Source organism: Sinocyclocheilus rhinocerous, unplaced genomic scaffold, assembly GCF_001515625.1.
Source record: "Sinocyclocheilus rhinocerous isolate Xijiao unplaced genomic scaffold, SAMN03320098_v1.1 scaffold2065, whole genome shotgun sequence".
Lineage (NCBI taxonomy): Eukaryota > Metazoa > Chordata > Actinopteri > Cypriniformes > Cyprinidae > Sinocyclocheilus > Sinocyclocheilus rhinocerous.
In genome coordinates this window covers 83085-108834 of record NW_015639526.1, presented here as the reverse complement: position 1 = coordinate 108834, position 25750 = coordinate 83085, and the positions used below count along the sequence as shown (strand labels likewise).

Sequence of the window (25750 nt, the reverse complement as noted above, 5' to 3'; positions counted from 1 at the left end):
ATTAAATCCTACTGGGGGGCTGGAACTGACCTTTTGAGTGGAGAACTGATTAAGTGCACAATGGCCAGTTATTTCTGAACCACAGTCTGTTGCATAGAGCCACTGATTAACTTTCTGTTTAGGATGACTTGGCTTGAATCTCATTCACACACAACGCCAAGGAGAGGAGAAAAAAAAAAGGAGTAATCAATTCTGGTTTAGAATGTAGATTAGGAGTGATAGCATCAGGTAATTAACAGGGGTAAGGGTGGCATTTCGTACGTGAAGTACAGTGAAAAAGGGCTTGTTTGAGAACCGAGATGGATATTTAAGAGGATAAAGGTGAAATCGGGGTGGTTAGCTTTTCTTTGAAAGGATTAGTGGATTGTTATCGTGCGCCCCCCGAAAAGCTCAGTGCAATTATGGCAGATGTGCGTGATCATAATGGTCAGAGTGCCAGCAAAGTTTCTGCTTTGAAACACTTGAAATCTCTGCTAATATGTGAGAATAAGCAGACAATCATTGTATAATCATGTTAAAAATGAAATATATATAGCAAAAGTTTGGAGTTACGTTTTTTAAAATGTTTTCAAAAGAAGTCTCTTATGGTCACCAAGGCTGCATTTATTTAATCAAAAATACAATAAATTATGTAAAAAAATTTTTTATTCCATTTATATTTAAAATAACTTTTACATTTTAGTAAATATTAAAATGTAGTTTATTCCTGTGATGGCAAAGCTGAATTATCAGCAGGCATTATTCCAGTCTTCAATGACACATGATCCTTCGTAAATCATTCTAATATGCTGATTTGCTCCTCAAAAACCTTTTGACAACAGTTGTGCTGCTTAATATTTTTGTGGAATCCATGATTCATTTTTCAGGATTCTTTGATGAATAGAAAATTCAAACGAACAGCATTCATTTAAATGGAAATCTTTTGTAACATTTTATAAAAGTCTTTACAGCCACCATTGATCAGTTAATGCATCCTTGCTGAATAAAATTATTCATTTAAAAAAGTCAAAAAAATTTTGAACAGTAGTATATATATATATATATATATATATATACAGTATATATTATTTAAAAATGAAAAAAATATTTTTTCTATTTTTTCTCTATTATATTTATTTGTTGTATTTTTAAATATTATATTTTAAAAATTTATTTTTATTTTATCCTTTATTTTCATGTTAATTTGCTTCAAAAGGTGATCAAATGTAAAACTGCAGAATAATTTTTCTTAATTTTTAAAGTACATGGCAGAGGATTATAGAAGATGATGTATTACTATGGCATTTATTTTTTTTACATTTCTACATTGTTTATTTGAATGAAATAACCAGCATATGTGTTTTTCCTTGGTGTTCATTTGTTGGTGCTTGTCTGGAATAGGGTGGATCTGAGTTGCGAGAGGGTCTCTCTCCTCAGCCCTCTGGGCGTCATCTCACACGCTCCTGCAGGGGACAACCTGCCCCAGAGGAAACCCTCACTGGACCCTCCCGCAGTCCTGGTGAGACCACATATCCCAACTGCATACAGTGCTCCAGACGGTTGAGCAAACAACGCTGCAAACACATCCGGTCTCAGAAGGTGTATGTTTAGATGCATACTCCCTTTTTTTTCTAACCAAACCATCTGTTACCATGCTACTCTACAGTTAGAACCTTGTAACCTAAATACATACACTACTGTTCAAAAGTTTGGTGTTGGTAGTCCTTTTTTTAGTAAATTAATATATTTATTTAGCAAGGACACATAAAAGGTGACAAAATGACATTTGTAAGATTTCTATTTCAAATAAGTGTTGTTCTTTTGAGCTTTTACATAAAAGCAGCAGAACTGTCATCGTTGACAATAATAAGAAATGTTTCTAAATGATCATATGACTCTGAAGACTGAAAATTCAGCTTTGCTATCACAGATATAAATTACATTTCAAAATATATTAAAATTGAAAACAGCTATTTTAAATTGTAGTATTTCACAATACATTTTGATCAAATAAATGCATTCTTGGTGAGCATAAGAGACTTTCAATGTGAATTAGATACACGAATTTACAGTGTTTTGATTTACACAGAAATGGCCATTTGCCTTTTTGACCTTTGCTCTATCCTCAGCACCTGCTGTATGCAGTCAGACACCCAAGGTGCAAACAGAAGTAGAGATGTCACATTAGATCAGCGGAAATATGGCAATATGGCACCCGCATGTTCACTTCCCCTCTTTTTTTGTCTTTGTTTCACCCCTCCTTCAAAGAACCAGTGTTCCCAGGACAGCATATGTTTGATCAACAACACTCTGCTTCAGTCTTGGACACTAATCCGCTCCTCGCTGGACCTACTCCCATGGGCTCCATTCAGCCTCCAGGAAATGAGAGTGACCCCTGGAGGCCCAGTCTAGCTTTGCAGGGGCCCACGGATCTGTCAAAGCCTGGGACTCCCCACCGTGGGCAAAAGCCTCTCCAGAAACATCCATCAGCTCAGTCTGGCTGCTCCTTTACTGCTCCCTCTGGACCACAGGCACAGGTGATTTTCAAGGACGTAGCATAATGGCCGCTCCTGTCCATGAGACGACTCTGCAAATTGTGATTTGATTGGTTAATGTGTGCCTTATGAAGGCTGTTAACATCTTCTGATGCTCAAGGAATTTTACTTTCATAAATCCTCTTCAGAGCTCTTACCTTATCTTTAGGTTTAGTGTACTTCCCCAAATTAAGTAGCAAGTGCCTGTTTGCCCTGTTTATAAGCTATTTTATTTGTTGAACCTGTAGCCAAGTGTTTCACGTTGCTTTTACTTATTACACTGTTGCACGTATGGACAGCATTAGTTTAAATCAGTTTTTTGACACAAATAATAAAAAAACAAAATACCATGATGTAAAAACATTTAATGTCTACTCTAAATAACTCAATGCACTTCATAGTAGTAATCGGATTAATTATAGTAGGCCCGTTTGTTCTCATGGACAGATGGACCCACAGGCTACGCTGCCCTCTAGTGTTTTATAGGCAGTTTTGGGCAATTACTCTGTTCCCACTTTGGTTTCAGTAAAACTGAGCTGAATTATTTCACCATCAAGGTCATTCGATTTTGCTTTTCCTTTTTTTAAATGGATCTATACACGCACTTCTAATATAATCTATGTATTAGCGGTATTTATGTTTTTTATTTATATTTGCACATTTATACACAATTGAGTTGTGGAGGTGACCTTGTTTATGTGATATTTTCTTTTCCTAGCACAAATTGCTTTATTTATTAAGCACAGTGGCCTTTGACTTAGACTCTTCCTCTGTCTGTCAATCAAAGAAAATCACTGGCTGCCAACATTTAACAGGCCCCCTCCTGATTGCCCACATCACCAAACACAGAGCAAATCACAGTGCCAATCTGCCTTCACCACGTGTGGCAGGGAATTTCATTGGTTAAGCTGCAACCCATTTAGTTTAGTTTTTATTTAGACGTATTGAGACTTTTTAAAGCTGACTGAACTATCAAGATTGGTAAATTGAGATTTTGAAAATTAGTACTATTTTTATTTATTTTTTTCTTGCAATTTACACTACTGTTCAAAAGTTTGGAGACAGTAAGATTTTTTATTTTTTATTTGTTTTTAAATAAATTTTTTTACGATCACCAATTTGATAAAAAATACATAAAAATTGTAATATTGTGATATAATATTATAATTTAAAAAAAACATTTTTATTTGTAAATTAATTTATTCGTGTGATGGGAAACCTAAATTTTTATCAGCCATTACTCCAGTCTTCAATGTCACATGATCATTTGTGGCACTGAAGACTGTATCTTTCTTTTATGCTGACTTGGTGTTCAAGATACAGTTCTTATTATTATCAATCTTGAAAACAGTTGTACTACTTAGTATCTTTGTGGAATCTATGAGACGTTTTTCAGGATATTTTTGATAAATAGAAAGTTCAAAACAACATAATTTATTTGAAATAGAAATCTTTCTAGATGTCTTTACTGCCAATTTTGATTAATTTAATGCGTCTTAACCTCAAATTGGTGGAATGGTGGAATTTAAACATTTTTTGGTAAAGATCCTCTTTCCATTTCTTCACTTAGTGTTTCACTACATATAAAATAATGTAACTTTATATAACTTTCTTTAATCCAGCCAGCTTTAGTGGCCTCTTAGCATGGCTGATCTCTTATTACCAACTGCAGCACGTATCCATTTCTAATAACAGCCTCCATCCCACTCAGAAACCTGCTGTGCTGGTAAGAGCTGTTGCCAGGATGGTGCAGAGTGCCAAGCCAATGGCTGTTGCCAGGGGGGTGCCCATTGCTGCAAGGCAGCCAGCAAGTGCCAAGTCTAAGATATCTGCCAAAACTCCACCAGCACCAGGGATGGTGGGAAGAAATGTGGGTCAGAAGGTCGAGAGAGACTTTTTAAAGCTGACTGAACTATCAAGATTGGTAAATTGAGATTTTGAAAATTAGTACTATTTTTATTTATTTTTTTCTTGCAATTTACACTACTGTTCAAAAGTTTGGAGACAGTAAGATTTTTTATTTTTTATTTGTTTTTAAATAAAAAATTTTACGATCACCAATTTGATAAAAAAATACATAAAAATTGTGATATTGTGATATAATATTATAATTTAAAAAAAACATTTTTATTTGTAAATTAATTTATTCGTGTGATGGGAAACCTAAATTTTTATCAGCCATTACTCCAGTCTTCAATGTCACATGATCATTTGTGGCACTGAAGACTGTATCTTTCTTTTATGCTGACTTGGTGTTCAAGATACAGTTCTTATTATTATCAATCTTGAAAACAGTTGTACTACTTAGTATCTTTGTGGAATCTATGAGACGTTTTTCAGGATATTTTTGATAAATAGAAAGTTCAAAACAACATAATTTATTTGAAATAGAAATCTTTCTAGATGTCTTTACTGCCAATTTTGATTAATTTAATGCGTCTTAACCTCAAATTGGTGGAATGGTGGAATTTAAACATTTTTTGGTAAAGATCCTCTTTCCATTTCTTCACTTAGTGTTTCACTACATATAAAATAATGTAACTTTATATAACTTTCTTTAATCCAGCCAGCTTTAGTGGCCTCTTAGCATGGCTGATCTCTTATTACCAACTGCAGCACGTATCCATTTCTAATAACAGCCTCCATCCCACTCAGAAACCTGCTGTGCTGGTAAGAGCTGTTGCCAGGATGGTGCACAGTGCCAAGCCAATGGCTGTTGCCAGGGGGATGCCCATTGCTGCAAGGCAGCCAGCAAGTGCCAAGTCTAAGATATCTGCCAAAACTCCACCAGCACCAGGGATGGTGGGAAGAAATGTGGGTCAGAAGGTCAAGGTGCACTTCCAAAAATGGTATACTACCGTAAAATTAATGTCCAATACATGTAATGTCCAATAGAGTTTTTCATCGTATATAGTAGGGGAATTTACCGTTAACCATTTAACAGGATTTTACTGTAGCATTTTTACAGTCTTTTACCGTTAAATTCACGGTCATTTTTTACAGTGTGTCCTTTCCCAGGAATACCAGCTATAATTATTATTTGGGAATTAATTAGTCAAAATCTCTACCAACAAAAAACGAATCCCACGTGGTGTGACATGATTTGAGATTTACAGATATTTGCTTTATTATTGGCTGTTACAAAACTGTTTGTTTTGAAGTGTCCAATAACTGATATGCAGAACTGATTTTTAAATATTGTTTTGTTTCTGCGCTAGTGACATAATAGTAACTAAATGGTAACACTTTACAATAAGGTTCATTAGTTAATATTATTAGTTAACATGAACTAAGAATGATCAGTGCTTCTACAGCATTTATTGATCTTATTGTTAATTTCAGCATTTACTAATGCATTATTAAAATCACAAGTTGTGTTTGTTAACATTAGTTAATGCACTGTGAACTAACATGAACAAACAATGAACGATTGTATTTTTATTAACTAACATTATCAAAGATTAATAAATAATGTAATAAATGTATTGTTCATTATTAGTTAGTTAAGGCTGATCTCTTATTACCAACTGCAGCACATATCTATTTCTAATAACAGCCTCCATCCCACTCAGAAACCTGCTGTGCTGGTAAGAGCTGTTGCCAGGATGGTGCAGAGTGCCAAGCCAATGGCTGTTGCCAGGGGGATGCCCATTGCTGCAAGGCAGCCAGCAAGTGCCAAGTCTAAGATATCTGCCAAAACTCCACCAGCACCAGGGATGGTGGGAAGAAATGTGGGTCAGAAGGTCAAGGTGCAGCCCCAAACTCCTCCAGTTACTCAAAAACGTCCCGCAAAGCCGCTAAACACGACAAACAACAAAGAGGTCAGTGTGATGTCTGTGACAGTCACAACTTTATTAAATTAAAAACCTTTATGTTGGCTGTGTTGTACTGTTTATCATCATTTCACAGTTTTTGAGTCGATACGTTTGAAGGCTTTGTAGTGGCTCTCTCTCATTTTTTCTGGACTTTGATATGAAAGTGTGTGGTAATAGAGCCTTTCACCCCATGCTCAAGGTCAGGCAGTCTGTGTGAAAGCTGTTCATTAGACCAATTATTACCTCTAACAATGCAGTCAGGAGGAAATCAATAGCCACTGTCAGGGCTGTTTCAAAGCTTAGCTCTGAAAATCAATCAGTCCGGCTACTATCTGCATTCTCCTCCTCCAGTCATGTTCAGACAGCAGACATTTTCATTAGTTAATATTATTAGTTAGAACGAACTAAGAATGATCAGTGCTTCTACAGCATTTATTGATCTTATTGTTAATTTCAGCATTTACTAATGCATTATTAAAATCACAAGTTGTGTTTGTTAACATTAGTTAATGCACTGTGAACTAACATGAACAAACAATGAACGATTGTATTTTTATTAACTAACATTATCAAAGATTAATAAATAATGTAATAAATGTATTGTTCATTATTAGTTAGTTAATACATTAATGTTAACAAATGACACCTTATTGTAGCGTTACCAACTAAATAAGCATTAAACTATAACATAAATAATTGTTACATAAATGTTCTAATAATAATAATAATAATAATGTATTATTATTGTTATTATTATTATTATTCAAACATTCATAATGCACATTTTTGTAATACTTTTATTATTTCTACTACTATTGTAGTATTATTATTATTATTAAAATGTAATAAGGTATTCATAATTCATATTATTAATATAATTATTATTTAACTTATTGCTATGTGTCAAGGATTTCTATAATGTAAGCATGAATGGCTGTTATTTAGAGTTAATTATTACAATTATTAATTTTTGCATACAACACTTTAAAATGCAAAAATGTACATTAATGAAACGCGTAATTTTCCAAACTGAATTAATAAATACAATTATATTAATATAGAATATAATATAATATCCTCCTCTTCCATTGGTCAAACAAACAATAGATTGATCACTATTTTTTTGGAAATATATTTCATGTTACATCTGGCATATTTTTATCAGTACAACATATTGCCTATTGGTGCTGTTTCCACAATATAGATTGTATGTACAGTACATATAGTATTGCATATATAAGTGAGAGCAATATGTACATGATTAGATATCGAGGTAAAAGATTTCCTTTCTATGATTTCTCCTTTCAAAACAAGCCCATAATTCACCACCCATTTATGTATTCCATCTTCCCCATGCGACATCACAACATTCTCCTTTCATCTCTGTCTTTCCTGTGTAGCCGCCCTTTCTCTCCCTTCTTTCCTCTCCATAACCCGTCCTGAGATGAGAGGCACGCGAGCTTTGCGGGCCGATGAAGATAACAGGGTATCAGTCTTAATAGAGGTTGTGGCAATGCAGTCAGGAGGAAATCAATAGCCACTGTCAGGGCTGTTTCAAAGCTTAGCTCTGAAAATCAATCAGTCCGGCTACTATCTGCATTCTCCTCCTCCAGTCATGTTCAGACAGCAGACATTTGCCTATATCAGCAAGGATTTTTGTATAAAAAAAAAGCTTTAATTATATTTAGAAGAATGTCTGCGCCTTAAGCAATAATAGAACACAAGAACTTTTAGTGATTTTCTTTTTAATGAAGTGTTCATTATAAAAGAAATTACGTACTAATAAATGTCCAAGCTTGCTGTGATTATATCATTGAATTGTTTATTATCAGTTTTGTTATCCTCAGTGTGAAGAGGAGGCGTTCTACATGGAGAGGCTGCGGGAGCAGATGCGACTGAGGGAGCAGGTTATCAAACAGAAGGAACGGATGAGATCTAGACGGGCTGCAAACAAGAAGCATCTGCGGCAGGAGCGATTCCAAACTGATAGTTCCACCGGACACTGGAACAACAACCAGAATCAACAGACACAGCCGTGTGTCTTGGGTTCTTGCCCTCGGAAGGTTACACACCAGCAACCCTTCCATAATCCCCCTCACTGTCTCGTCCTGGAGCGCCATCCAGAAATCCAGCCCTTGCCTTCACAGCAGCACCAGCACCAGTACCAGGTTGTAGTACCCCCACTTCAGCCACCATGGCAACAAGCTCCACCGACACAAGGGAATCCATCAGGCCGTGCAGCAGGGCTGCAGCATAATCAGCCTCATCAGAGGGGCACAGACAGGGTGGTGTTACAGGGAATGGAGCAAGTCCCAGATCAGATGAACCAACTGTACAGTATAGATGAAGTCTGGCGAGGACGCAAGAGGAAGTGTGAGCCGAGAACTTCTGACGGGCCTGTTCCCACCAAAATTAGAGTGGTCAAACACCTCAGCCCAGTTGTAAGTACTGCACTGTAAAAAAAATCCGTAAAATTTACGGTAGAGGTTGCATTTGACAGAGTGGTACGGGCCTGCTGAAAGACAGATCAGCAAGATGCTACCCAGGGACATTGTTTCCGCTGTCAGTCTCATCCACGCTGACAATGTTATCTCTCTCCCTCTCTCAAGTATCAAGTATCTTTCAGGTGTTCAGAATTGGATGTCACCCCCCAAAGACGTGCAATTAATCTTTGGTGTGTGTTTGCAGGCAAGAATGTGTGTGTGTGGGCGTGTTCTCTTAATACCTGTAAATAGAGAGTTGCTAGTATGGCGGATTTGGATTGAAGAGCTTAGCCACAGATAAGGGAAATTAATTTTTCATCAGGAATAATAGCAGGCGTGCCAACAGGGAACACAAAGCAGGAGTGAGGGTGAGCGGGGAATTTGTCAAGTGTTGTCACCCCGGGATAATACTGCTTAGTGTGTGATTGGTGTAATGGAGGGCTGTGATTTCTATGGAGGGGGATTAATCACTTTACACTGTGTTGAGAGCAGCGGAATACAGATAGCACTGTTTCACTGCATCCGATCGTGCTGCTTTGATTTGGGATGTCCTTGGGACATGTTTATAGCATAATATGGTCTAAAGACGCGTTCACACTTAAAGCATCAAAACATGTGTATCCAGAGCAGTAAACCAAATTGGATTTAAATCTCCATACAATGGAACTTCATACTTGGATAACTACTAAATGCCTTGACTTTGCGCAAAAGGGGTTTCATCGTTTAATTCATCCCACTCAAAGCAGCTAAATGATTGTAAAGTGAAGATTTTGACTAGAAAGTATGCATTTGTAATTTGTATGGATTCACACTGGGTACAAACATTATGGCAACAAGTTTTATCTTTGGTTCCTATGCAGCTATTGCAGCTCCACACCATTTGGTGGTGCTAACATACTTAAACTGTTTTGCATTCTAATTAGTCTAACACATAAACTACTGTTGGAAAGTTTCAGTAGGATTTTTTAAAAAACTTTTATTCAGCAAGGAGGCATTAAATTGATCAAAAGTGACAGTAAATACATTTTATAATGTTGCAAAAGGTTACTGTTTCAAATAAATGCTCAAAGAATCCTGACAAAAATGTATTCCACAAACAGTTTCCACAAAAACATTAAGCAGCGCAACTGTTTAACACTGATAATAATGAAAAAAAAAATTCCAGCACCAAATCATCATTGATTACCACAAAAAAAGATTTCTGAAGGATCATGTAACATGGAAGACTGGAGTAATTGTTGCTGCAAATTCAGCTTTGCCATCACAGGAATAAATTACTTATTGAAATATATTAAAATTCACACAATATTACTGTTTTTACTCACCTTGGTGAGCATTAAAGATTTTCAGAAACACAAATAATGTTGCTGACTACAAACTATAGAATGGGATTGTACTAATTAAGTAATCAAATTAATCACATGTATCAATATTATAAAAGATTTGCCCCCCAAATAAACAACTACAAAAACATTATATTATACTGGAAGTTAAGTTGAAGTTAATAGTTAAAAATACTTGTCCCTTTTAGACTTGCACTCTGTTCATTTACTGCTTGTTTTCTTTAAAAAAAAAACTAAAACTAGCTTTTCTAATCTTTTTGTGTTTTATCCATTTGTTTTCTTTTTATTTATTATACAATTAACAAAAGTAAAAAAGCTCTGTAACACTAGCTTGCTCTACTCTTTTTTTTTATTCTATCCGTTTTCTTTTTATTTATTATATAATTTAAAAAAAGCCTTGCTACGTGTTCTGCGTTAAGCTAACCGAGACTTGTCATAGCACTTGCATATCATTGCTCTTTTGTTGATTTTGATTGCTTCCATTGTCCTCATTTGTAAGTTGCTTAGGATAAAAGCGTCTGCTAAATGACTAAATGTAATGTAAATGTAAAAATAGTTCAGCTCTCAAGACCTTTCTGTTGCACTCTATCTGTTTTTAAATGTGTATGTTGTATACAGCTCTTGGCACATTCTGTATCCGCTGCTCTCAGTAGGTGTTGTTTGGCAGTAGTAGTAGTTTACTGTGGTCTAGCGAAAACTTAAATGTGTAACTTGACTTGAATCTTGAAATATTTGCATTTTTATTGTGTTTTTGTTTTGTGTTGAATAATAAATTAATTGCATTGTGTTGACAACTCTAATCCTAATACATACAACACAGACTGTCCCATAGACCATGTGGGAAAAATCAATTATGTTCAGGTCTGTTCTCCTGCAGGAAATGCTGTGATGTTGTCTAACATCATAACATAGTCTGTGGGAGTGCCATTGTTGTACATCACTGTAGGCCAGTTGTTTTGAATGTAGGCCTGGGGATGCCCACTGCTTTCACAGCAGTGTAGTGGTCAGGTGTGACATTGAGCCCCAGCCAGCCGAGAGAGAAGCAGAGAGAGTCACGGGGACTCCTGATTTGTTTATGCTCATTAAGCTCTGAGGTGGGAGGTGGGACACTCTCGGCAGGACAACAGGAAGGTAGATGCAGCATGGGAAGGTCAGGAAGACACATGGAAGTGGACTGAAAATACACTGAGAGCTCAAGTCCATCTTTAGACCTGCATGCCACCATTGGGGATGGAAAATAACTTAATAAGAGGGGAAAAGATTCATATTAAAGGGATAGTTTGCCCAAAAATGAAAATTTTGACGTGATTTACTCACCTTCATGGCGCTCCAAACCTTAACACAAAAAAAGATATTTTGAACCAAACACTTGCTGGTAGCCATTGACTTCCATAGTATTTTTTTCCATACTATAATAATGAATCAAGACTTAAGTTATAACTGTTCCTTTCCTTTTTTTTTACATTCCTGTTTTTGTTGTTGTTGCTGTTGTTGTTTTTTTGTTTTGTTTTTTTTTTGTACAGAGTGTGAGTTGTGATCTCACACCACAGATGAGCGAAGAGACTAACACAGTGACTAAAACGAAGCCCAGAATTGTCACCTTCAGAATGCCTGATTCATCAACACCTTCATTTCTGCAACAGAGTCTCAAGTTAAATTGTCCCAAACAGGGAAGGGGATCCGGCCCAAACCAGCCCCAGGATGAGGTAATTGTGTCTCTGTCCTTATCATGTTGTGAATGTGGGCGAGTGCTCCACTATATTCTTTAATCCTTATAATTTATTGTCCATATTTCTGTTCAGTTTACCTATGGAACTTGTTAATTGCATATCTGGGAGTTTAAACCTCACATCAACTATTTCAGTGACATTTCATGGGCAACAAAAGGATACATTTTCAATAGTGTAGCGATATATGAAGCCCCGAAGTCACTGTCAAACCAAGCAACTTTCTGTTGGCCAATGCATCAAATTTTCGTGATCAACTTGAACATAAGAGAAATCTGTTTGGGGAACTTTTTCACTCATGCAAAACTGATCGCATGTATTCTTATTGAAATTAGGCTAGTGTGTTTCGCCCACGAAATTTTGCAGAGCAGTGGTAAATGTTACAGCATCTTCTGTCTGGATAGATGCCATATGTAATTTGATGGCATTGAAGTTTTTTTTTTTGGATTGTGTGTTCATGGATTATACTGTTAACAAATGTTTAGCTAACGAATCTTTAAAAAAAAAAAACGTTGAAAATTTTGAGTTTTGAAAATGTGTTCTAGGACCTTTATACAACGTATCTCATTATAAAGACTGTAAATCTATACCTCCCAGCTATGTTTTTATCATCGTAGAATTCTACTCTGATTAAGGTCTATAAGATCCATTGACCAGACTGTATGTCCGTCCCTTACAGCCTTGTTTCCATTAGTGTAAAGTTAAATATGGCGTCTACCCTCACAAAGGTCTGTTCTTTTGTTAGTCAATAGAGTCAAAAAACCTTGCGGCATCTCGTCCGTATTGAAACATCAGCAGACGCCAGAAGGGCAAACTAAATTGGTCGTCTCGGTGTGCGCCTGGCGCTCGCTGCAGGTTGTTGTTCAGGGGTGAGGTAGAGTCGGAGAGGGCCAGATGGGCAGTGCCCACTTGGTGCCAGGCAAACAGACGAGCAGTAGAGCGGGAAGAGGGGGGAGAGAATGGGCAAGGCTGCAGAGCTGGTGTCAGTTGAAGGGCTTTCTTCATCAACCGCTGGGGTCCATCTGAAAAACCTGCTGATGTCAGTAAGACCCATTCAGGTAGGTCAAATCCCCACTCCCCTCCCAACTCCACCACTCACTGTCAGGCCCGTCTACTCACCCTGGAAAGCTGATACGATCAGTGCAATTTACTGTGAAACAGCTTAACCCCTTTGTGAAAGTTAGTGCGGTTAATGACACGCTGTCCTGGTGCAGACGTTTGAAATAAAACGAGCAGGCAGTTTCACAAGATTGGCACTGCATTCTTCTGCTTTTGGGGTTTGTCTCCTTGGAAACATCTTCGATTTCTCATTGTTTGAAGTATCTTCTAAAATGGTTCCGGTGATGTCATCAAAAGTACAGTATGGCCGCTGGATATAAATGCTCTTCCATCTCTATATCTTAGTTTATGTAATTTAGTAAAACTGTAGGTTAAGTTTGTTAAAGGTGCAATAGGTGATTGTCTTCAGAAACATTTTTTGTTATGCTGGTTGAAAGTCTCTTCACATCCCGATAGCAATCATTAAGTTAAGTGGTCTAAATGTATTTATCTGTATTTATATATTCTGTGGAATGCGTAGGACCAAGAAATGTTCGTCCAGTCAAAACGCTCGGTCCGAGCGTTTTAATTGGCTTTCCTACCTGCCTGTCAACGTATGTATTAGCATACCTCTGCGCACCGGGTTCGCGCAGACAGGATACGTCATCAGCGCGTTCACGCACGCTGTGCAGACAGAGCGAGAATGGCAGACAAACATCAACAACCCGATCTTCCTTCCTGGTATTGTAGTACTTTTACTAACTGTACTATAAAGTTGTAGTACATTTACTAACTGTACTATAAAGAATGAAACATGATGTATCCCAGTGGTTCCCAATTCCAACCTGGGAAATTCGTTGAAATTTACTTCACATCGGAACATTCATTCACGGATTTGCGCTGCGCAGCGTCTTCACACACAGACGAAACTTACTAGAGAAGTGTGAAGTGTGACATAATATACCTCTGCAAATACTATTTAAATTTACGTCTCGCACACTTTAATGCCCTTTGTATGGAACATACATTCGCTCGCTTTGAACTGGAATCATGGCGGAATATTCGGTGATGTACACTTCCCAGGGCACTTACGGTCGAATAGAACAAACGCCGCACAGGCTAAAGTTAGCTTTTTCCAAGATCTCCTACTGCACCTTTAACATTAGGCAGCAGTCAGGGCAGGCACCATGTATAATTTTTGACAGAAATTAAAACGAGGCTGTAAGGATTAGGAATACAAGTACAGTGTGCTCAATGGATTTCTACAGTAGTTTAATAACATATTAAGGTTTTAGTAAGATGAAAAGAGAAGTTTCTAATGCTTAATGGCGATACTGAGTTTTTAGCAGCCGTAGTGTCATGATCCTTCAGAAATCATTCTAATTTGCTTACTTGCTGCTCAAGAAAATTTTCTTTTTAGTGTTAAAAAACAGTTGTGCTGCTTAATATTTTAATATTTTTGTGGAAACTGTGATACATTATATATATATATATATATATATATATATATATACATATACATATACATATATATATATATATATATAAATCTTACTGACCTCCAACTTTTGATCAGTAGTATACAATATTAATATAATATTAAAATAAAAAACAAATATTTAAAATATTAAATGTAAAAAAATAAATTAAAATTACTGTTGATTAATAAATAAATCCATGATAATTATTACAATTATCATACGAGAAAGCTAAATTAAGTTACAGCAACACAAAAACAGTAAAAAAGACATTTACTTTGAGAAATACTTTGAGGAAGAGGTGAGAAATGTGGCCACAAGTGAGACTAACGTTAATTAGAGAGACACAGAAACACTATCTGAAAGAAACAATAATACATTTTTAGAAAGAAAGTTAATCATGTTTGACCTAACAGTATGTTTCATCTTCTCTTCTAGTTTTCATTACTGATGTCTACTTTATCTGTTTTGAGAGCATGCCACAGAGTGCATTTTTGGCATTGATATGTAATTACTTGTAATGCACAAGCCTGTCGGATGGCTGAGCAGGAAGTAGGAAGCTCTGAGGATGAAGTATTCCCCCATAGTTCCCTATCCTGACTGCAGCCAATCACCTGCTGTTGCCTGGTCTGTTGATGTGCCTGTCTGCACAGTATGACTCTATCCCTGGTGTGCGCGGATCTAAAGGCTTGACGGGGTTGAGAGGCGTTCGGCTGTCATGTTGTGCATTACTGCACAGAGAGTGAGAGGTGATTGTTCACTCGCTGACACAGAGGCATCATAGCACTGCCTTGAGCAACGCTTGCACGGCAGTCAGCTGAATCACAGCTTTTTAATGTGTTTTGCTCAGTGTGTGTGAGTGGGTGTGTTTTCTTTCTTCCAGATTAAACAATTTAGCCCTTTTTCCTGTGGCTGTCACAGTGCATTATATTTGGTTAGCTGATATACTAAATGCTAATGTAGTAACAGTGTAATAACAAAACAATGATAATGAAATTAGTTTTGAAGAAAAGTAGAAATTACATGATCACTTATTAGCATTGTGTTATTATTGCATAAGATGTTAATCCTATTATTTGTGTTCTTAACACTCTTTTCACTTGTCTCATCATTTTGTGAGTGGAATAGTCTTGGTGAGATATGAAGGCATATCTTTGAAATCTGAATATGCACTTCCCAAGGCTGCATAAGGTTATAATTTTATAAAAGTCCACTAGAGGGTAGCCTTTGTCGACTTGTTGAGCTCTAGGTAAAGCTGAATACAGAAAGGTCAAGAGGGACAATTAGCTGTGCTGTAAGTTTTATGGATGTGGATATTTGATGGATTAATTTAAAACAATTAATTAAGCCATTTTTTATGTCAGTTTTGAACCTGGTCAAAAAACAGTATTTGTTTTCCTTTTGAATTCTTATTGTAAAACCTTCTTTTAGAGATGAAATTACTCATAATTCAATTTTAAAGATATTTCTATCAAATTATTAAAGCATTAAAGCAAGTGATAATGGCACTTTTGAAAAACTTTCTCTCCAATCAAAAGGTAACATCTAATATGATTTAAATGACCATGCATATACAGTATGTGGTATAATTCATACACAAATTTGAATGAAAACTTATTCTTTTTATTGTTTTTTTAGCCATTTTTTACCAAAGGTACAGCAAAATATACACTACTGTTCAGAAGTTTGGGGTCACTGAGATTTTTTTTTTAAGCCTGTTTGATCAAAAATTCTGTGCAAACAGTAATATTGTGAAATATTACAGTTTAAAATAACTTTTCTATTTTAATACATTTTATTATATATTAATAATATATTAATTAAAAATATATTTTCTAATTTGTTCCTGGGATGGCATGATCAAATCATTTTAATATGCTGATTTGGTGCTCAAGTAATATTTCTTCATGTTATCAGTGAAGACAGTTGTGCTGCTTAATATTTTTGTGGAAATCATGTTAAATTTTTTTCAGGATTCTTTCATTAATAGAAATTAATATTTAGCATTAATAGCATTAGCATTTATGTGAAATAGAAATCTTTTGTAGCATTATAAATGTCTTTACTGTCACTTTTAATCAATTTTATGCATCCTTGCTGAATAAAAGTATTAATTTCTTTTAAAAAAAAAAACTAACCCTAAACTTTTGAACGGTAGTCTAGCTTTCCATTCATTCTCCTTTGTTTTGGGTTTTGGAGTAGCCTATGTTTTTAGCATTCACTTGATTGAATTCACTGTTGATGATCAATGAAACAATCAGTGTGGGATTCATTTAGCAACATCCGTGGTGACAGGATGGGATCTACACAAAAGTCATTTCCAAGCATTTGCTAAACGTTAGGATCTATACCACCCACAGCGTCCTGCAGTGACCAAACAGCTACCTGGAATGTTAAAGCGAGCGGTTATTACATGCAACATTGCTTCTCAGTGGCCTCTAATGAGCTGGAGGTTTTATGATGTCACAAGCATTACAAAAACACCGCTGACCCTGACAGGCAGCAGGCCCACTGTCACCCAATAAAAATGGACCAAGAACGCTACTGGAACGTGATAATGGGCGCCAGCCCGACATCATTACTTTTTAATGAGTGTCCCTCAGGGGTCATACCTTTGATCTGACCTTTATAACCTTCTTTTGACACAGGTGGCTGTCAGGGGAAACCAACGCAGCGCTTTCATGTAAGTAGATGCCATAGTTTCCCAGCATGTTCCTGTTTCATTCATATTTGTTTGTGTTATTGGGTACCATATACCATGATGCTTAAGCCCTCTTTTTTTCCCTTTTTGTCTCGGCTGTTATAGACCCTTCAGTTCCGGCCTGAGAACGGAGTCTGTTACTGATCAAACCCATGTCAACTTCATAGTAAGACTAAACCACTGAACCTCTTGGAAATCAAGCCTTATCCAACAAAATGCAGAGTAGAAAATTTTCAGTGTTCTCACAGGTTTGGCAACGTTTTTGTTATGATGCAATATTTGCCTTTTTTGTGATTGTTGAAGACAGTGGTTTGGCATTTTGCTCCTTGGTTTCCATTAAATACCTACACTGCTTGCATGTTCCTGCGTGGCTGTTCATGTAATTTAGCAAGAAACCCTTGAATTTGTTTGTTCTTTGATATATTGATACTTTTATACAGTCACTCTTACCGATGTATTATTCCCCATAAATGTTTTTCAGTTTTAGTCAAGTTTTGTCTCTGTGGAATGTGCAGATAAAAATGACCTATAAAAACAAAGGTGACATCATGATGATGAATTATAGCCTGTTGACAACTGCCAGTAATGTTTTAATAAGCATTAAAGGTATAGTTCACCCAAAAATTCTGCCGTTGTTCACTCACCCTCAAGTTGTTTCAAACCTGCATGAATTTCTTTTCTTTTGAAGAATGTGGGTAACTGAACATTTGTTGGTCCCTATTGACTTCCATAGTAGGAAAAAAATACTATGGAAATCAGTGGGGACCATCAACTGTTCAGTTACCCATATTATTATTCTTTTTATTTGTATTTTGTTATTTTTTGCTTTTATTTGGTTCATCTTAGGTCAGACAGAAAGAAACTATAAGGTAAATATAGTAATATAATATGAATAATATATATATAGTTACCCATATTCTTCAAAAAAATCTCTTGTGTGTGTTTGTGATGAAAGAAATTCGTACAGGCTTAGAACAACTTGAGTGTGTAAATTATGACAGAATTTTCATCTTTCTGACAAAAGTGTGCCTAGGCAACATGTTTTACTCATGCAGATGTCCAGCACCATCTAGTGGCCAGTTTGCTTGATCTGTTTCAGTTAATTAATAAATTGGACTTATTAATAAATTTGATATATACTGTATATATATATATATATATAATTTTATTTTTTATTTTTTAAATGTTAAAGTTGAAATTTAAGCAGGCTGTTATTAGGCTGTTAATATTTAGTTTGGATTTTTAATAGTTATGTTTCATGAGCTTTGTGTTTTAACTTAAAATCATATAATTTTTCTTTATTGATTGTGCTTTGAAAAAGCTGTGAATTCTTGTTTAATCCCAATTCTTAAGTAATTTAAGAATTTGCCATTTTTAACCAACTCAAACAGTTATGTTTTCAAACACTGATGGAGATGTTGATTTAGCTTCCCCAAAAAAGAAGAAAAAACCTTCCATCTCGAATCACACAGACCACTGAAAGAATATGTGGTTCACTGCTTCTTAGATAAAACAAGACCGCCACGCCTATTGTGCTTGGTCTTTTGCTTGCAACAGACGTTTCATTCTGAAATATTTTCCAAGACGCTAACGTCTTGTGTTAGGGAATGTCAACATTTGCAGAGAGTGGCCCTGCTCTAATCCGGCAGACTGTGGGATAGAGAGAGGATTAGGGGCTAGTTTGTTTTCCTGGTCCCCTGGAATGTTCCTTTAGCAGTGCTTTTGTACCTGGGCCGGGCCCAAGGTCATCCCTCTGTCTCCACGCAGCTCCTTTTGTGTCTTCCAGCAAGTCTCAACCACACAGAGTCAACACCGCTCCCTCCTCAAAAGCAGAATGTGAGTGGAATTTCAATCCTTGTCGCAACACTCTCTAAATGTTACTTACTTTTCTCATTAAGCAATTTGAGTCCCCCTCCCCACCACCGCCAATGTTGTGTTTGAGTAAAATGTTGAGGGAAAAAGATCAGCATACCAGTGTATCTCCCGGCTTGTCTGCATCATTCATCACAGGTTTTGTGCCTGGTGTCTGATTGATGACTGATGGATTAACTGACTCAGGTGGGCAGTGTTATTGAGCTAGTCACTGCTTAAACTTGTGCCAAAGTTGAGCTTCATTGCTTTCAATTATCTTAGAGCTTTACGTGAATGGGCCTTTCTACATCTCTACATAAGCTCTTGTAAAATGAGTTGAATGGCCTTTCAATCGTCTCCATTCCCATCTACATCATGCCTAACGTGTTATCAGTTCTTCACCAATACTTGCAGTTTAAAACTCTGGTGTTTCTTTCTTCACTAAGACCTTTTTGTGTCTATTTTCTACATGAATCATATTTCTTCCAAGACTGTTCAGGTCTTTCAGGAATACGTTTTGCTCATGTCTACTGGGAGACTACAAAATTATTGATTTTTATATTTGGTGCTCCCCTAACATATGTTAGGCCAACTGCCACGGGAATGCACTAACAATCATGTCAAAGGTTACATAGGAAAGAACATTTTAATTAACTTTAATATTGCGCAGGTTTCCGTCTTTATTTTAGCTAATGATCTGCTATTTGAAAAGCAAGCTGCTTTTTATGTAGTGATTAAGTCAATGTAAAGATCTAAGGTAAATATGATACTTCATGTTGACAGGATGTTGGATTTAAAAATAAAAATAAAAACATTTCAAATACTAAGCATTTTAAACCTAAGGATAACCTTTCTCTGTTTCTATGGGATTTTAGGGGGGAAAATCATATAATAAGGAATCATAATGAAACCTGGATCACACAGTGTGACAGAGCCGTAAAAAGCCAGTAGATGTCGCACGACATCAGCTGTGTGAGATACTCTTGCTGCATAAGCATAATAGACACATTAAAAGTATCATCAAGCATCAAGGCATTTTGTTGTGATGTGTACCATAAAGTACTGGTTATCAGAACGGGAACACAAACACTTTGAAATTGGTGATCAGTGTTTTTACTTTATGAATAGACATTTAATAATAAGTTTAGTCTAAAGTCGAAAATTGAGACAGCTTACTAAAAAAAATTTCAAGGATCGAGGCCAAATGTTCATGCTAACAAATAGACTATGTCTCAGTTTTGAAGTGCATAGCATTTATGGACTTGTAGTATTCAATTATATATTTTGTTATCTAGTTCTTTGCTATTTCTAATCCAAGTTCTGAATTGGGTTTTCTATTTCTTAAAACTTTTAAAAATACTTTTAGCACCTTTTACGCGAGAGGAATTTATGGAGAGCTTGGGGGAGGGTCCTAAAAAATGTCGTTTTTTTTTTTTGTAAGCAGCGTATACAAGCGATTCAGTAAAGTTAGATTAGCCTATCAGTTAGTCCAAGTGAAAGAAGTAGACCGCAGCGAACAAAAGTCGCGTAGGATCCGCTACTTATTTACCACTTTCAAAATTATAGGCTGCGTATTCCACGTGAATAACAAAATGTTTCCTTTAAATTTCCTTTAAGGTCATCGAATAATTTGCACAATGCGTACCATGAATTTATTTTGAGTAGCCTACTTTTGTCAAGAAATGTACATTTAAACAAAAAGTGTTAGTGTAGTGATGAATACACAAACGTTGAAACAGTGGTCAAAACAATGACACTTGACATGCTCGACATAATGACATGAACAGTTCGTTGATACATCGCAACTGTTTAAATAAATTTAACTTTGCACTATTTCAAATAACGAAATATGATTCTGGAAATACTTTTAGATCCGTCAAAAATCTAATATACATATCTGTGTATAAAAATATAATTTTTGAGCGCCATCCTATGCTTATCCAATAAAATAGATCAGTCGGGTTGCACACTGTATACAGCCCTGTAAATTCATTGCTTTCTCTTATTTCGTATAATCTCACAAAAATGCGCAAAAACGGTCACATCATGCTTGAATCGGTGTGTAGTACGTTTCCAGAGACAGATGATCCAATACAAATAAATTATTCAATTAACACTTTAAGGCTTTTCTTACAGAAAATAAAGATACGTTTGAGTCTGGTGCCCACATAGTGATACTATAGCTGCAGTCTCAACTTAAGTGTGAAATCCCGAGTGGATGGAAAGAGTCTCTGTCCAGCAGCCAAGAGCCGATGTGAAACAGCATATCTGAGTACCAGTGGATACCGTCCTCCTGAAAAGTGACGTTTGAATCACGAGCCGGGAAAAGCCACGTCATCAGCTTGTGACTTAACCTGACCGGTGCAAAAGCCCAGTGCGCCCATTTGTGGCTCTCAATAACCGCGTAACACGAAGCCAGCACCCGATCCACTATTATGGTTCCGTGAGCGGTGACTGGCGCGTAAGAGCTCTCGTGCTCTTCAGAGTAAATCCTCTTCACTGTAACGCTCTTGAGGCTCTTGCCTGTTCCTTCCGACACTAAAACCGTATCTCCAGGCTTCACGTTGCTGGCAAATGTTGCTGTTGTCCCAGAACTAGCTGAGGCGTTTCCAACGAAGACGAGGTGCGCGGCTGTGAGGGTGAGCTTTGTAAAAGGCTCTGACGTCTCGATGACGATGAATTGCCTTCTCGTTGTCGGATCGTGGTCCATGAACATAATGAAGTCGCTTAATAAGACATTTCCCTCCTCGTCCGCAGCTAAAACCCGGTCGCCCACTTTAAGATCTTTGATGTGTTTCCTCCTCCCGCCTGCGAGTGTCACCGTACCAGATCCAGGAAAGCATCCCCCTGATTTAGCAGCGACTGAATTTTCTGAGATAGAAGCGAAGATAGACAACTTAGGCGGATATTTATAAAGCACTCCGCAAAATCGATGCATTGACACATGTTTTGACATGATGGTGCTGACATGGAAATGATCCAAACTCGTGTAGAGACCATAAAGAAGCAAAGGTTGAAACGCTTGTCTGGCCATTCTGGCTCCTGAATTAACACAAACTGATCAGACATTGTCATTTAAATTGAGGCTACAGACTTTGCTTCTCCCTGATCCCTTTAGTTTTGTTTAACTGTTTGCACAGGTGCAGAGATACCCACCCTGCCAATTGGACTTTTATTAGATTTCAATTAAATTTCAGTTACTATTTCAGCTGCTTTTGGTTCATTTTTTTAGTGTGTTAACAATAATTGTTTTCTGTTTCCATATCCACAAATTATTCCCTTGATAGCATATACTGTAAAAAATAAAAATATGCACAAGGCACCATTTGGAGTCTTGCCATAATAACTCTATAGAGACTGTCAAAACAAAAGGTTTTGAGGCACCTGAAATATTAATTTTCTTGATGTGTGAGGTGACAAAGGGTGCCAAGAGGTTCTCCAATTTGGCAATTTGAAAACCATCAGTAGGCCAGTCTTTTCACAATGTAACCTATTTGTTGATTTTTGGATATGTTTTTCAGAGAATAGGCCAACACATTAACACATACATAGAAACAAATATCTAAGCTATGCATCTAAATTAGCCTATCGCATAAGCTGTATGGTGAATGCATGTCAGTTATTGTGATGACATTGCGCTCACCTGCTTTGACAGAGCAGTGTATATGGGCTTTGGATTCGTAATAGACCCAGTCGAATCCTGCCTCCACTGCAAGTCTAGATAGCATCCCATACTTGCTTTTATCCCTGTCTGAGGTAGTTATGTCCACCGCCCGTCCCTCGTAGTGCAAAGATTCTTCGAAATGGTGACCATCCTCATCCCAGCCTTCAGTGACGCGCAGTTTCACACCTGGCCACTGGTTCATGACGGATATCGCCAACGAATTTAACTTGTCCTTACACCGCTGGATGAGTGAAAGAGACAGGTTGTCAGTATTTACAACACAGACCTTCCTTTTAAAGTGTGGAAGATTTACTGAATGTTCAAATATGCTATTAAAAAAAGCATGCGCAAAAGGTCTGTCGCTCCTTCTCTCCGAGTAATTTCTGCAACAAAAGTTGGAGTATCTGCGTTCATATCAGCAAACGACTGTTAAAGTGACGTTTATATTGTTTCTGTGTTGTCCTTACACCGCTGGATGAGTGAAAGAGACAGGTTGTCAGTATTTACAACACAGACCTTCCTTTTAAAGTGTGGAAGATTTACTGAATGTTCAAATATGCTATTAAAAAAAGCATGCGCAAAAGGTCTGTCGCTCCTTCTCTCCGAGTAATTTCTGCAACAAAAGTTGGAGTATATGCGTTCATATCAGCAAACGACTGTTAAAGTGACGTTTATATTGTTTCTGTGTTTTTTTTTTTTCACATTTGCTTGCGTAATTCTGAATATACCCCTGAATTGTCATCATAGATGTCATCATTTTAGAAACAGATTGATCCTTAACGCAGTACGGAGTTATTCATATACATCACTAAGCACATTGTCGGTCTGAGTTTGTGCGTAAAAAGATGTGTGCGCTCGGGAAATCGTTTGTTGCCATAGGTCAAGAGCGCAGACTCCAGACCGACCGATCGATAACCGAGAGGAGTAAATAGAGCTGGAAATTCAAGTTCTTTCTCTCAGCCTGTGCGGGAGCAATCAATTTTACAGAGACGTTGCCACCAATGATTCGCCTAACTGCTGACGTTGCTTTAATTAAATGTCAGTATCTTCTATGGCACTGTGAACATGTGTATTATTTTACTGTACAAGGGCAAGTTGCTTAATTTGTTGCTGGACATTGTCAGGGAAACGTGCACTGTATTTGGCTTCAAATAATTCTCTTAAAGCATTGTCATCAGAGAAAGCAGTCGAGCAGCTGATTGGAATAAGCGCGCTCACCACGGGAGCTAGTAATATCCAGTAGGCTACTAGACGCGCAAAATCAGTGGCAAAGATCACTTGTGACCCACATTTTCCATTAAGTACACAATAAAAGCAGGTCATGAGATCTATTCATATAAAGAATCGCAGATGTGATCTTGAGGAAACGCATTAATTGATAGGGCGCACCAGAAATATATATATATATATTACGCAATGCTTACGATGTGTGGAGGCGGGGTGTTTCGTGTATTTAATTTATTAATTTATTAACTGTCAAGGGTCTGATTGGAGAAAAGAAAAAACGTATGCTCAGCACATGCTTTCAACCACTAACACTAAATTATCCAACGGTGCCAATTTTGCGCTAATGGCAAAGCAATAAAATCCGAATGAGCGCTGAATGGTCATTTTGATTTAAATTAAACGGAATATTATGAATACTGAACAGTCAAAATACCAAAAATATAGCTCACGCGTTCCATGTAAAGTCTGTGATGTATGCAAATGTTCATATTAAGAATATCACTACAGCTCAGCTGTTTGATAAAAATGTTTTACGCTATACATGCACTGCAGTGCCGGACTTCCAACAGTTATAGTTTTACCGCGCTCTGCCAGTGTCTCCAAAGTACCTGGAAACCTGTTTAAATGGCCCGTCACAAGTTTTTACAGCCCAATGCAATATGAGATTTTATTGGAGTTACATCAATACATTTATTTTCTAGTTATTAAAAAAAAATTCTGTTCTGGCGCGTTAAAGAACACAATAAACCAATACACTGATCTAAAGTACCAATAATGCAACATCACAATTTTTTTTATTAATCTCCCCAAAAACATTGGAAACTCAAAAACCTTTTACAACAAACATGGGCATCCATTATTTAAAAGAGTGTAAGTCTGGGCAATTACGCACGCATGGGTCCATACCTTGGTCATCAGTCTGTCAGCGTTTGTGTTTTCCTCGTCTTTAAATATGATATCGGGATTATAGTTCGGAATCAGCTCTTTAAATCTCTCTGAATTCCTTGTGATTTTGCCTTCGTATTTGCCGCTGGCCCCGAGCGTTTTCTCGGCAACGTTGGGAATGAATTGCTTGTAAGCCAAAGGGGTTAATTTCTTTGGGTGTCTTCGTTTTCCATAACCTCTACCGGGACCACAGGCTAATCCACAAGGCGTCAGAAGCAGGCTGATAAAACACAGAAAAGCAATTTGCTTCAGATGCAGCCTTACGTCCATGACGTTAAATGATCTCCTCGGAAATGTAAAGTTTAGTCTCTCACAGGGTCTTCTCGCGCGTACCGGATGGATGCTGCCCAACGACCACTACCGAAGCAGGTGCAATAACGACCGCTCTCGATAGCCACTGACTGAGCACATTGGAGGCTGGCTGTCACAGCTAAGTGGGAGACGAAAGAGCGACTTAGTTTGACGGGAGGTAGGGTCAGACGCTTATGAGTAGAGGCAGTCTACCCATATGAATTACAGAGCAAATCTATGCCAGGGGGAGGGAGTCTATTGACTCGACGGAGTGCCGTCCAACTATGATGCCATCCAAGCAAAGACTGTCTCCATACCTCCTTCATTTCTGCAGAAATGACAAAAGCATATTCTCACGTTGCCATGGTCAACTCGAGTTTACAGGATTTCATGTGACAGAAAATATCGGTTTCAAATAAGCGGAGTGTTATGAAAATGATATTTTACAATATGTGGTATATCAGAATTGCATTATTTCAAATCAGCCCTTTTATTGGTTTTAGTGCACCCTTTTTTAACAGATTATATATTTCTTGAGGTTAATATGACAAATTAGACATCCTTTTGTAATTAAAACCAAATCCTTGTGAAAAATGAAATGACTCCTTGTATCCTTGTGCTGTATTTCCGTTCCTTCCATTCCTTCCCAATTACTTTTTATTTAATTTTTTAAG

The 25750-nt window shown here is 37.0% G+C and overlaps 2 protein-coding genes across 10 annotated transcripts in view; one reads left to right on the top strand and one right to left on the bottom strand.

The window, feature by feature from the left end:
* The window catches only part of rbm33b (RNA binding motif protein 33b), a 28607-nt gene extending 10877 nt beyond the window's left edge, over positions 1-17730 (top strand). For 4 of the 9 annotated variants that reach the window (XM_016567075.1, XM_016567080.1, XM_016567079.1 and 1 more), the window contains exons 7-15: positions 1381-1498; positions 2248-2516; positions 5169-5339; positions 6257-6334; positions 8176-8769; positions 11678-11860; positions 14985-15146; positions 17046-17080; positions 17204-17241. In XM_016567075.1, the coding sequence (XP_016422561.1) occupies positions 1381-1498; positions 2248-2516; positions 5169-5339; positions 6257-6334; positions 8176-8769; positions 11678-11860; positions 14985-15143 (1572 nt within the window). In that variant the 3' untranslated portion in view covers positions 15144-15146; positions 17046-17080; positions 17204-17241. Of the gene's footprint in view, positions 1-1380; positions 1499-2247; positions 2517-5168; positions 5340-6256; positions 6335-8175; positions 8770-11677; positions 11861-14835; positions 14961-14984; positions 15147-17045; positions 17081-17203 lie in introns of those variants that run through there. The other 5 variants (XM_016567081.1, XM_016567083.1, XM_016567082.1 and 2 more) reach the window with 5 other exon arrangements.
* A 3000-nt stretch (positions 17731-20730) lies between these two features.
* Positions 20731-25202, bottom strand: shhb (sonic hedgehog signaling molecule b). Its single transcript, XM_016567073.1, has 3 exons — positions 24747-25202; positions 22593-22854; positions 20731-21820 (listed from the first exon to the last, which is right to left on the bottom strand). The coding sequence occupies exons 1-3, from the start codon at positions 25053-25055 to the stop codon at positions 21141-21143; spliced, it is 1251 nt and encodes a 416-aa protein (XP_016422559.1). The 5' UTR covers positions 25056-25202; the 3' UTR covers positions 20731-21140.
* Positions 25203-25750: the final 548 nt, after the last annotated feature.